Source organism: Gamsiella multidivaricata (assembly GCF_025024155.1).
Source record: "Gamsiella multidivaricata strain RSA 2152 chromosome Unknown BC939scaffold_55, whole genome shotgun sequence".
NCBI lineage: Eukaryota > Fungi > Mortierellomycota > Mortierellomycetes > Mortierellales > Mortierellaceae > Gamsiella > Gamsiella multidivaricata.
The window spans coordinates 221,250-233,640 of record NW_026251763.1 but is presented as its reverse complement, the minus strand read 5'-3'; the positions used below and the strand labels follow the sequence as shown (position 1 = coordinate 233,640).

Genomic DNA, 12,391 nt, shown 5'->3' with positions numbered 1-12,391 from the left:
ATGCACATGGCTATTTTTTTATTTTTTTTTATCGCCCCCCTTCTCTTCATGCCCCTTGCCTGTCCTATCTGTCCGTCCACCAGTCCATGCGGCAGTCCGCATTCAGTGCGCGATTGGAACGGTGTCCAGCACAGACAACATGTACCATGCGCAAGTATAGTCTAGTCTACGGCTTTGTATTCATTTACAATTCGCTTTAATCTTTCCTGTGCCCCCGCGACGACGATAGCAGCAGCAGCAGCAGCACCGGGCAACCATCCGGACCCGCATCCGTCCTGCCTTCCCCTGCCCTCGCCTCCCTTTGGGTTCTTCGGTGTTTCCTTCAATCTGCTCTCTTCTTTCTTCTCTCTCTCTCCCGATCCATCTTCTTTTGACCGACCGCCCTCGTCTCTACTTTCTCGCACCGCACACGTTTTCACTCTTCCTCAATCAGTATCTTACACTACCTACCTTCCAAAGATACTTCTCCTGTAACATGCCTCAGCCCTAATTGCATCCAATCCACTGCATTCTCTTGTTCATTCCTCATTATCATTTGCACAGCACGCCCTTTATCTCGTTCTTTCTTCCTACCTTCCTTTCTCTCCCGAAAGAGACCTAGCACATACCCTTGCTTGATCCTGAGTTACGTATTGTCGGTGCAGCCGGTCGTTCCCATAAATGCGTGAATACAAACTCGTTGTTCTCGGCTCTGGAGGTGTCGGGAAGTCGGCCTTGGTAAGTGTTAGGAGTAGGGGAATCCTCAATAAATATTTTTTCCTCTCCAAAGAACAAACGCATTGTATGTTGCATGGCACCCAGTGCCCATCTCATGATGTGCAATGTAGGGACTAGCTAGCTCACATCGCACTCAGGATGAGGCATGGTTTATGAGGGCCATCCTGTGTGTCTACATAGAGTTTCTTGCAATCTGGACGACGCCAAATTACCCAATCTCGACCATGCGACGAAATTTTAAACTCAAAAAAAGGAAGTGGTTGGGTGTGAATGGAAGCATGGACCATTGGTGCGATATACATTGGGCTAATGTGAATGGGAAACCAATCTTCAATCGGGGAGTCTACTGCTTGCTCTTCAATGGAAGGTGATCTCGGAAGGGGGACGCGCCAGGGGGCGGAGGGGGCCCAATCAACTGGGCCAGAGTTTTCATGATTCTCTTCGAACCTAAGAACGACCATGAACCACAAAAGGACCAATGCAAGAAGCTAACCACCTTTGATCCTCATTTTATTCGCGTTTTGGCCTTTTCCAGACAGTTCAGTTCGTACAGTCCGTATTTGTGGATCGATATGACCCAACGATCGAGGATTCCTATCGGAAACAGGTCGAAGTGGACGGCCACCAATGCATGCTCGAGATTCTGGACACTGCCGGCACGGAGCAATTCACAGCAATGCGGGATCTCTACATGAAAAACGGACAAGGCTTCATCCTAGTCTTCTCGATCATCATCTCACAAACTTTTGACGAGCTGACGGAGCTCCACAGGCAGATTCAACGGGTCAAAGACACAGACACTGTAAGCGCAATTTACCCTTTTCCCGTTTTTCAACACTTCTCTTCCTGCTTTGGAACACCCTCCTATCTGTGCGCATCTCTTTTTAGGAAACTTCCAGAGGACCAAAAAGAGAACTTCAGGAGGGGGTGGGTAGGGGCTGAGGGTGATTGAGAGGGGGAATAACATCGGCGGGAAAATGCATGAAGCATGGGTCGCACGCAGGAATGCATCGAAAGACGAACCTAGCAACCCACCGCTCCATTTTGAACACAAACAGCGGAGAATGAGGACACATAAAAAAAAAGAGGAGAGAAGGATGATAGCAGCACACAAACACAAACACAAACACAAACACAAACACAAACACAAACACATGCGCACACATGCGAAGCACTCAATGATGCGCTTATTTTTATTTTTATTTTTATTTTTTCCTGGTGCCCGGTCGAACTATCGGCAAGCGCTGTGTTCGCCCATTTGCCTTTGCCTCATCTCTGCAGTGCATCTGCACCTGGAATGTTCTTGTCCTCACTGTCAAGCCTCAAGCCTTCTTGAGTTCACACAAAGTTGGTTCTTTTTTCTGACCCTCGCGACGATACTTTTCTATGAAAACAATGGCATTAGGTACCGATTGTCCTTGTCGGAAACAAGTGCGACCTGGAAAACGACCGCAAGGTCCCACGGGAGCGGGGCGTACAAATGTCACAACGATGGGGAGGCACGCCCTTCTATGAGACCTCTGCACGAACCAGGATAAACGTTGACGAGGTCTTTTACGATCTCGTCCGAATGATCAACCGCCAGAACCCTGCCAGGACCGACAGGAAGAAGTCCGGAAAGAAATGCTTGATCCTCTAAGGAAGCGACTTTCCCTCACCAGAGCACAGAACAAACACGCGGGAAAGGAAAGAGGGAGAGAGAGGGGGGAAGGGGGAGGAAAGAGAAGGGATGAGGGAGCGGGACAGCGGCGCCGCCTGTCCGACTCTCCTCTTTCCAAAAGCCCCTCATATCCGTCCTTTGTACACAAGTCCCAGATCTTGATCTCATCCTCAGGCATAAAATCAAACTGGACGATCCGATATACCCGTCTTTGCACCATTCCCGAGATCCGGACAACAACGCACGCAGACCGACTATCCTCCCATTCCTTTCTCCCGCTTTTGTTCGTTCTTAAAATCGACATATACGTTAAGTTTCTTTCTTTCTTTTCTTTTTTGGTTCATGTCATTTCATCATCCGTCTTACTCTTTTCCCTCGCACCCTTGCTCATCCGCGAGGGCGCATTCAATCACAGCTCTCTGTCATTTTTTGTCTTTCAACTGACCTCCTTGGTTTTTTTATGGTAGTGTTGTATATTATACAAGTGTTCGTTTTCAGCTCTTCAAAAGAACAAATCTTCTCTTCTCTCAAGCGTGCTATATTTATTAATAAAAAAAAAGTATACATATGAAGGCACGTTTTTGCTTTGACGCGTCCGAAACGCGTAACTATTTCTATACTGGGATATTGTATCATCTTTTACAATAGCTGTAGCTGTTGAATTCTATAGCTATATTCTGCCACAAGGACCAGGGTGCCTCTCCCCCCCCTTGCATGCAAGATGAATTGCTGTGCTGTTGCACCTATTGTCACCTATTGTTGCCGCCGTTGAAGCCGTTGCGCGGTAGACAGGTCGAATGGATGTTGCTGGTGATCGAGCGAATACTGCATCACGTTGGACTGTGAAGATCGCGGCCCCAGTCCGGATTCGACCTTGACCTGAAAAGAACCCTCGCCCGTGTATCCAAATGTCGTATTTTGATTCAAGCCCGCGCTCGGTCGTATGGGTTCACTCGTGTCGAAATAAAGCAAAGGATCGTCCGCCAACTCGTCCTGTTTAGTACAACTGGCGGATGTGCTCGGTACAGTCGTTGCGATTGAGAACATGATGTTGGTGGTGGTAGAAGGAACGATGCCGTGAACCTGGTGTTGTAATGCAGAGGGCGATGACGATGATGATGATAGAGATCCCATGGGTAGCCCCTCCGGAAACACTTCCGCCTCCGGTATCATGTTGAGATGATCCATCAGGCTAAGATGATCGTCCAGTAACATGGCCATAGAAGAGTCGAAGGTATGGTCGTCCATCGGTTCGGGTTTCAAAAATCCCTGTGGATGGTCCATTTTGCTGACAGGAATACTGACTGATGATTTCTGGATCATTGGACGCTCGAGAAGCACACCTGGGGCCTGACTCATGGGGGTGTGATTGGGGGTGTGATAGGGGGCGTGCATCAGCTTCATCGGTCGTTGGTTTTCTGCCTTAGTACCGGAAGGCTGTGGGTCCTTAGATGGCCGAGGGTGGGCCATACTGACTGGATCCTGATCCCATTCGCAGCTGCCTGCTTGTTGCGCTTTGATACTCTCACGCTTGTCCTCGTGGTGTTGATGCCGAGTATCAAGATATTGAAAGTCGTTCATATCTGCGTTATCAAATTGTTGAGATGACGGTATACCGTGCATAAGCCGTTCGATGGACGAGTCCGCTCCTGTTCCAGCCTCCTCCATTACTGGCCAGCTATCGTTCGTCGATACATTGTCCTGCTCGTTGACTATAAAATACATATGAGGTCTAGATAGTGAACCAAAGATGGCAGGCGTACTATTGGATCGCATTAGCACCACCTCTGACCCAGGAGGTTGAACCTGTGTTTTGAAGCCTTGAGGATCCATCGCGGTGTGTTGGTTCTTAAAAGCAGCCTGAGTCGGTGTTGGAGACTCCATCTCGACCCCCTTCTGATGTCCTCCATGCCTCCATGCGTCGTATGGATGCGATGCAGGCGAGGAAATGTGCGTATTCCATGGTAGCGATGAACGTCGATCCGGTGCAAAGCAAGGTTGATTGTCTATTCCTTGGTGCTGTGCAATCAAATACGGAGAGCTTGGCGTTCTTCGTGGCATGGGCTTGATGACGTACTCTGCGATACGATGGGCACTTGGGACAGACCGGGGGCGCGAAGAATTCAGAGGAATGTCATATGGAGAAGTCGGGGTAAGCGGCACTAGGTGCTCGCCTGACCTGTCAAAAGTAGATTGAGTAGGTGTCGGGGGAAGCGATGAAGAGAACGCGGGTTTGGTTGGGGGTAGTCGCGGGCCGTCGAAGGGGCTGAAATGTGCGATGCCCCTTGCCAATGATGTGCATGAAGGGGACGAGACGGACGAGACGGACGATACGGATCCTGCGGATTGAGACAGCGGGAGGTTGAAGTAATCGCAGTTAACAAGCGACTTGGCTTCTGAATCCGGTTCACATCCACTGAGGACATTGGGGGAGGGATATTTGTTTATAGCTGGTGGTGTGTCTGGGCGACGATATGATGCCGGCAATGGTGATGCCAATGAACGCATGGCAGCTCCTCCTGCGTTGAAAATATGTCTCAAGGACGGAGACGAGGAGTAGCTCTGAAGCTTTCCTCGATGCCGAGGAAGGTCTAGAGAGCCAGAGCCATCATCTACAGCCTGCGAGGAAGGGCTAGAATTACTTGTCAGTAAGTCCCATAATCCAAGCTGCTGGCGATTTCCTTCCATCGTTGTGGTCAACTTAGTGCGGTCGTCGCCGTTAACCGACCTGGGAGAAGAAGAGTGCCTGTGATCCAATACACTTGACAGCCTAGCATTCGCGACAGTTGCCATGGCCATGGCTACTGCTGCAGCTGCAGCCGCAGAAGATGATCCGGAAATCGAGCGAGGCGGCCTCATGCTTGGCCCAACCATTGTACATTGCACTCCGTTCTTCTCGCAGTTCTTGCAAGGGTAGCATTTTTCGACATTGCATTTGATTTTCCTAGATGCAAGACAAATAAAGTCGAAGGTTAACGACGGCTACCAGGAGGTGCAGGCGTAAGCGACAATTAGCAACAATCGATGCTTGGGAGGAAGGAGGAGAACGGGAAAGGATTGCCTTAGTGTGCACTGCGATGTGTGCTGCAGTAAATATTTCTATGGCCGTATGTTCCCATTCAGACATGGCACTATCACACACTCAAAGCATCTCTATGTTTGCATTCACTGTTGCGCGATCGCGCTGGTTACAAGAAAGATCAGATGGGTTCATGCTCTGCATTGTCTCCAAGTCTCTGAAAAGAACAGGGCTGGAGAAGAGGAGCAGAGAGGCGGAGGAAAATAACGAACGACACAGAAGCATGCATGCAAGGAGGAGAGAAAAGAAGGGGGCGAGATGAGAATACACAGTCTTTGAGTGCCTTAATCAAGGCGAACTGAATAAGAACTAGCAGATACAACAGGTCTAACAGGTCTAGCAGATCAACCACTTCCCCTTATCTCCTTATTTTGACACAGGTGTAAGGGGATGCGTGCAGATCGGAGTCGTTGTGCCCATGTTTCCATGATTAAAAAAAAAAAAAAAAGCCGCACTCACCGGTAATGACAGGTGTCGCAAGCCATTTTGGATCGCCTTCGGGCTGGCATGGCCGTGTCAAGCAGCACCTTTGACTGCGATTGTGAATTCATTGGAGCGGCCGGATTGTGTTCCATTTGACGACGCGAACCCGAAAAAAGAAAAAAGTATGTGGAGGAAAGCAGTTGAGTCAACACGAATCGCAAAGTATCGGTTTTTTTTCCTGCTGTGGTAGGTGGCCAATGATGGTTAAAAGTTAAAGTGTATGGAGGTACGCGACGCAATGGAGTTCGATGTAGATGGAGAATGGAAATGAACCATGGAGTTCCCGTCTAGGCAGTTGAGCGAGTGGAGGTGAGAAAGGGAGAAGATACGGGAGGCGAAGAAGAAACGAAAAAACGAGGGCCAACTGGCGCGGACCATGTTTCTGGATAATCAACCTTAAAAGGAGACTTCAGGAAACAGAGTTTGGTTGGGGAGAGGGCAACCGCCCTTGGCTGACCTAGAGTTTGGTTGCACCACGCCCACACCGAAAAAAAGAGCAAAGGGAAGCACATGGGAATTGAAACATTGGGCGACGCCGTCTTTGCTCTGACTGATGGAAATGTTTGCAAAGGAGTGGAAGCCAAGCGAGGCAACCACAGGACAGGCACTTGTCAATTGACGATGCTGTTGAACAGTTGGCTACCTTGATATGTTTCCTGCAGCAACTCAATACAAGAGTCCCTTGGGCGACTTTTTTTTTTGTTGCCGCATACCACATACTAATCGCTATGAGATCCTCAAGTGGGTTTTGATCGGGATAACACAGCACACAGCAGACGCACCAAACCGAGGAGTATCCTCGCTCGCTCTGCTCTCCTTCCCCAGATTTGATTTGGCTGCAGCACTTCTTTACACCACTCCCCCCTTTTCCCCTTGCCCTGAGCCTTCTTTCTACATCTTTCTTGTTCCTTCCTCTTTGCCCTGGGTCCGTTCTATTGCACCTCCCCCCACCAATCCTCGTAAGAGATGTGGATACAAAATGATGTTCGAAGGGGTGGCTCTTTTCTTTATATTTTATTTACAGGCAATTTGTTCAAAATTTCAAAATAAACGATACTGTCTAGTCGTGCGTCCATGCCCTTCCAAACAGATATACTTAATAGCGCGAGTCTTCGTCATCGGCAGTGTTGTCGCCGTACTCAAACAGATTCAGCCTTTCGCGCTTAGCCAATGCGGTTGCTTCCTGGAGTTTGGTGACCAGACTCTGGTTGCTAGGATGGCGGGCGTAGCGTGTCTTGACAAACACAGTGGCGAGACCATCACGAACCATCTCTGAATTCAAACTGCGGTCAGGGTCTTCAGAGACAGCAGGGTCGTAGAGAGTGAGATGCATGACATTGTGCTCGCGCTGATCAACAACTCCGACCAATTGACGACCCGAAACCAGGTCGCGGAATCGGTTCGCAGCCTCAATGCCATAGTCATCCTTGAGCTCAGGGACCTTGACGTATGAGAGAAAGGACTCGTGTGCCTGCTGAGGAAGACTGCTGAACTGTGTGGGTAGGGGGCAAACGCGGCTCAAGGGGATGGTTTCTGACTGTTGTGCAAAGAGAAAGGGGAGATGAAAATTAGATTTACAAGGCCCGGACCAGATACCCTCCTCCATTGCATTGTATTTTGCTACTTACGTTGCCATAGTCGACATAAATGACCTCAACGCTCTTGGATTCTGCAACGTTGCGGACGACCTTAGCGCGGTACCACTGGTTGTCCTCTGTGAACTTTGCGCTCACGATCTCGTGAAGACGCGGCTTCCAATTCGGAGGAGCAGTCGACGCGTTCTTATGGTGAATTCCAAGCTCCGACATCATCTTCTCAAGACTTTCGGTTTGCTGGTTGATCACCTGGACGTAAAAGTGTCCGCCAGAGACGATCTCGGAAACGACAACATCCAGGTATTCCTTCTTGATGGGCTTGGCGGTATCGACCTCTTCTTCCTCGACTGCCGCGTTGGGGTCCACATTAGTCCACAGCTAGAATAAAAAATCAAATAAAAAAATTATAAATGTCAATTACGCCTTTCATTGCTACTCGCTGTTCAAACAAGACGTTTAGACAACAAGCTGGGGCCCTTACGTTCTTTCGCTCTTGTTTGGCCGCGCGCTCTGCAGCGTAGAGCGCACTGGATTGCTTGCTCTGGTCGGCACTGTAGCTGTGGATCGAGGCCAGACCCTCCTCCAGAAGAAGAGCAGCGACGTTCTCGGTCTTGTTGAGCCACATGGTACCAACGAAACCCCCAGTCTTGTCCAGGGACTCGACCTCAATTTCAACCTCACGCTGCTGGCAGCGGCGAGAGACGAAATCAAGAGCCTCGGCACCGAATGCTTCCGCCTTCTCACCAGGGTTACGAGCGGCGCGAGGGCAGCGAATACCACCCAGAACAAAGGTCATTTTGCAGTTTTCCTTGGGGATGATCAGTTTGAAACGGGAGCCGTTGGCAACGTACTCCACAATGGCCTGCGTGCGTCCGCGCTGAAAGAAGGGCAGAAACTGCTTGGCCTTGGCGGCGTTCTCGGAAGCGTCTGACCATTTGTACTTTGGTGGCTCCTTGGCAGAGTGCTTTCCTTTACCCTCTTCTTTGGCCCTGCATTCAATGCGGGCATAGATGTAGCGCTTGTAAGTAAAACACTTATTGAGGCTAATGAGTCATTGGATCCTATCGTTGCAACCAATGATGCATGCACATACTTTGCTTCTGCAACCAAGAGTTGGTCATAGAACTGAGAGCGGTCGTCTCTGGACTTGATCACATCGGCAAGACCCTTCAACACGAGCTGCTCTCCAACGTTGATCTCCCCAACCTTGACAGTCGCACACTCTGTTGGCTCTGGGAACTGATCTGAGGGAGGCTTGACGTAATCGATTGTGACATGGACATTCTTGCCAATTAGTCTCTTGCGGAGGAATTCCTTGGCCTCATAGTCATACGATGCAATCTCCACTCCTTTTTGCTGAGGAAGTCTTGTTGGTGCCTTGATGTTGGAGAGTCGGATCTTGCGTTCCTGGCCCTTGCTGTTACGGACAATAATGGTATCGCCCGTCATAATTCTTACGACCTAGCATGTCAAACCAAGGGAAAATGTCGTCGGAAACATTTTAGCACCGAGCATCGAACATAAGTACATCGCCTCGAATGCTTACCCCTGTGGACTTACAGTGCTATCAAACTCGTGGTCCTGACCTTTGGACTTTACAACGTGATCCTGCCACAGGCGTAGCTTGGATGCCTGAGCCTTACGCTCGGCCTCACGAAGGACGGTTGGGCCACCGGTGACATGGGTAATACTCCAATCGGCAACCTTAGCCAGTCCGTTGGCGACCAAGGCCTCTGCAATATTTCCAGCAGGGTGAAGGATTGATCCAAAAATGTTGTTGCCGTTCTGGCCAACCAACTCTAAAACGACGCGAACTTCACGCTGGAGGAGACGGCTCTCAACAAAGAACTTGGCCTAATGCAGTCATCAATTGAAATTGCTCCTGTTAATGACCTGGTGCTATTCCATGCACAGCTGTCCCTTATCATGTTTCCAAGCGCGTATACCTCCTCAGCGAATGGCTCGACAAGATCATCAGTGTTGGCAAGTCCCTGTCGGATAATGGGTGCTCTAATGCCGGAAATCATGAGTGTGATGTACTGATATTCGCCGTTGGGCAGCGTTAAGCATGCACGGACAGTGGAGCCGTCGCGAATACTTTCGATGATTGCTATGGGACAGAATATGACCTCATATGAACACCCGGATCTTGCGATCAGCAACGGCAGTATAGAACAAAAGATAAACGGGATACCATCTTACCTGGTAACTGCTTTCCCTTGTATTTCTCGACAAACTCTTCGGCATCGCCCTCCAAGTTGTAGTGGGCTTTACGGACACCCTAATTGGGTCACAATCAACAAGCAGATCCATTAGATTTTTTTTTCCTGAAACTGAAGACCGAAAACAAGCACTACACCCAATGAGGACTGTAGCAGCAATGAACCCGAGGAAAAAAATCCTTTTTTTATCACGGAAGGGACGGGGCTTACAGATTCGTTCTCTGCCCAGATACCGCGCTTGGCAGCTTGTGCCTCGGCCTTGTAAGAGTACAAGGCCTCGACATCAACATTCTCTGCGTCCGAGGCCCTGATCTCGCGCACATCTGCCCAGCCCTCGCGGACGAGCATATGGGCGACATTCTCTTGGTTCAGAAAAAGAGCACCGTATTCACGTCCGGTGCTCGGGACCGTGTAGTCGACCCTGAACATGACCTCCTTGCCAACAAGCAATTTGCGAAGATAGTTACGGGCGGCGAAGGCGAACGGCTATTGAAAAAAAACAACCGTTGTGTTGTGACAATGTAGAGAAGGTAAAAAACGTTATCAGTTTCATGTTGATAGCAATTGCTAATTGCCTAATTGTTCTCCCCGCTTTTTCCTGGGAAGGCAGAGATGAACAACTCATCTGATCTGATCTGATCAGGTGTGGGGCATCATGGAGGAGGACATCGTGAGAACTATTATGTCCGCAAGACCACAAGTGAAGAAATGGTTGCTGTACCTCATCAGAGCGGTCCTTGTTCCCAAGCTTTGGCGCCTGAATATAGTTGAGACCAAGGGTGCGGGTGGCAGGAGGACCTCCAGCACGAGGACGTCCACTAAGGACGACCATGTCGGCGGAGAGGACTGATTTCACGGTTGCTTTACCAGAGGACATTGTAAGAGAAACAAAAGAATAATATGCAAAGAAGGGGAGGGAAGACAATGACTTTTCAAGTGCGGGACGAAGGGGGAGGAGAAGGAGGAAGGTCGATGAAGATGAAAAGAAAGAGAAGGATGAAGAGGAGGAGGGAAACCAATGGAAGCAATCAAGGTGTGCAAGACTAGGCGACGAGAGGCGTGCCGCGGTGATGAAGCGCGCTCTCATTGGCTGAGAGCGCCAATATCCGTTTCTCGCCCTGCTGTACCAATTGACCAACCAACGCGCGTTCGTCCCTCACTCCACATTTCCTTCTCGCAGGAGGCACAGCAGCTCCAACAGCTCCTGTCGACTGTCTCCCTTGAGAAAGGGTTCTACATGTACAGGCGAGCTTCACTGCTCCTTGTTTCAATCACATGCACCGGTCATTAAGACCATCGAATGTCGCGTACCCATGCCTGTATGCTCTCGTTACAAGATTATCGGCCAGATCGTTAAAAGAAAACCGGATCCAAGCGTTCAGAGGCTGTTTTAACGAGTATGATCAACGCGTTGCCGTTGAATCAACGATAGGATTTGAAGCACAATCGATGTGTTTTTTTTTTTTTTTTTATTTTTTTTATTGAAGCTGGAGAAGCTCTTTCATGTGCCTGGTCCCGTTCAATTGCTCGCCTGCTTTCGTGAAATTGTATACCAAGATGCTAGAAGGGTGTCCTTACGTTGCCTAAATATAAAGTAAATAAAAATGCATGGTTAGCTTAATACCGGTACGTCATATAAACCCGCATAGTTTTGCTGATGATTGAGTCGCTTGGACCATATCGGCTGGCCGTTGGAGTCCAAAGGCTGAAGTCCAGCAGGTCGTATACCCTTGAAAAGCCTATACTGGGCAGCTCGCACCATGTTTTGTGCAGCCATGCTGTTGCGGTGGAAAGGCATCTGGCAGGCTAAACAATACATGCCACGCATATTCACCCGTCTAACAAATCCATGGTCGCATTTTCTGCTTGGACCGACAGGGCTATTGAACGGGCACTTTTGCGACGTGTAGTATTCGTTGATATCGACCACCACATGACCCCTGGTCCTGAACTATAAGGACAGGGTAATTTGCGACTCGATTAGATCGTGTTTGCCTGTCAATAGGGCCACAAAGCATAGTGTTATATCAATGCTCTTACCGCTGAAATCAACTTTGCGCTGAATGTGCCGTACAGCGAAGTCAATCCAGACGAGGTGCCGAACTTGCCGAGACCCACAACCCACAGCATCTTGTTGGCTGGAATGGCTTTCTTCTGGTTGTCTTCTTTTACCAATTTGAGAATAGCCTCGATAACGATTCGGTCCTCTGCATCCCTCGCTTTTTTCAGATCTCAAGTATCGCAACGATGCCGGAACGATTGGTTGTAGTGCTCGTTCAACACCTGTCTGTTATTATCCATTGAGTTCAAGAACAACCGAACGTCCTCATCAAGAATGCCTCTTCTCGGCAATAGTGAACTCTCGGCATCATGGATCTCGTCGGTCTTGCGCCCTTCGATAGCTCTGCGATACTTGAACTGAGGCTGCATCAAGGCCTTTTGCTTGATATTGAGAGTGCGGTACTTCCCTGTCGGTGGCCAAGGTAGTGTTCCATCCACCAAGGGGGGATCAGGGATACAAATACTGACGGCTGCTGTGGCCACCTGGCCCAGGTCAATGCCACCAATGCAGACATCCCTACCGTCACTACACAAAGGGAAATATAGAATGAGTGTTTGATATTCTAGACTACCT

The 12,391-nt window shown here is 49.4% G+C and overlaps 4 protein-coding genes across 4 annotated transcripts; 2 read left to right on the top strand and 2 right to left on the bottom strand.

The window, feature by feature from the left end:
* Positions 1–660: 660 nt before the first annotated feature.
* BC939DRAFT_399812 (ras related protein 1b) lies at positions 661–2,356 on the top strand (the record flags this gene model as incomplete). Its single annotated transcript, XM_051552503.1, has 3 exons — positions 661–717; positions 1,253–1,519; positions 2,123–2,356. 3 exons carry the CDS (start codon positions 661–663, stop codon positions 2,354–2,356), a joined length of 558 nt encoding a protein of 185 aa, XP_051409854.1.
* BC939DRAFT_244991 (uncharacterized protein) lies at positions 2,179–2,968 on the top strand. The gene has a single exon (XM_051550952.1). It carries the CDS (start codon positions 2,341–2,343, stop codon positions 2,842–2,844), a length of 504 nt encoding a protein of 167 aa, XP_051409853.1. The 5' UTR covers positions 2,179–2,340; the 3' UTR covers positions 2,845–2,968.
* BC939DRAFT_458837 (uncharacterized protein) lies at positions 2,960–4,984 on the bottom strand. The gene has a single exon (XM_051556658.1). It carries the CDS (start codon positions 4,883–4,885, stop codon positions 3,131–3,133), a length of 1,755 nt encoding a protein of 584 aa, XP_051409852.1. The 5' UTR covers positions 4,886–4,984; the 3' UTR covers positions 2,960–3,130.
* A 1,902-nt stretch (positions 4,985–6,886) lies between these two features.
* Positions 6,887–10,841, bottom strand: BC939DRAFT_458833 (tudor domain-containing protein). Its single transcript, XM_051556657.1, has 9 exons — positions 10,478–10,841; positions 9,967–10,242; positions 9,737–9,815; positions 9,481–9,644; positions 9,095–9,388; positions 8,628–8,995; positions 8,016–8,523; positions 7,568–7,912; positions 6,887–7,476 (listed from the first exon to the last, which is right to left on the bottom strand). The coding sequence occupies exons 1-9, from the start codon at positions 10,631–10,633 to the stop codon at positions 7,036–7,038; spliced, it is 2,631 nt and encodes an 876-aa protein (XP_051409851.1). The 5' UTR covers positions 10,634–10,841; the 3' UTR covers positions 6,887–7,035.
* Positions 10,842–12,391: the final 1,550 nt, after the last annotated feature.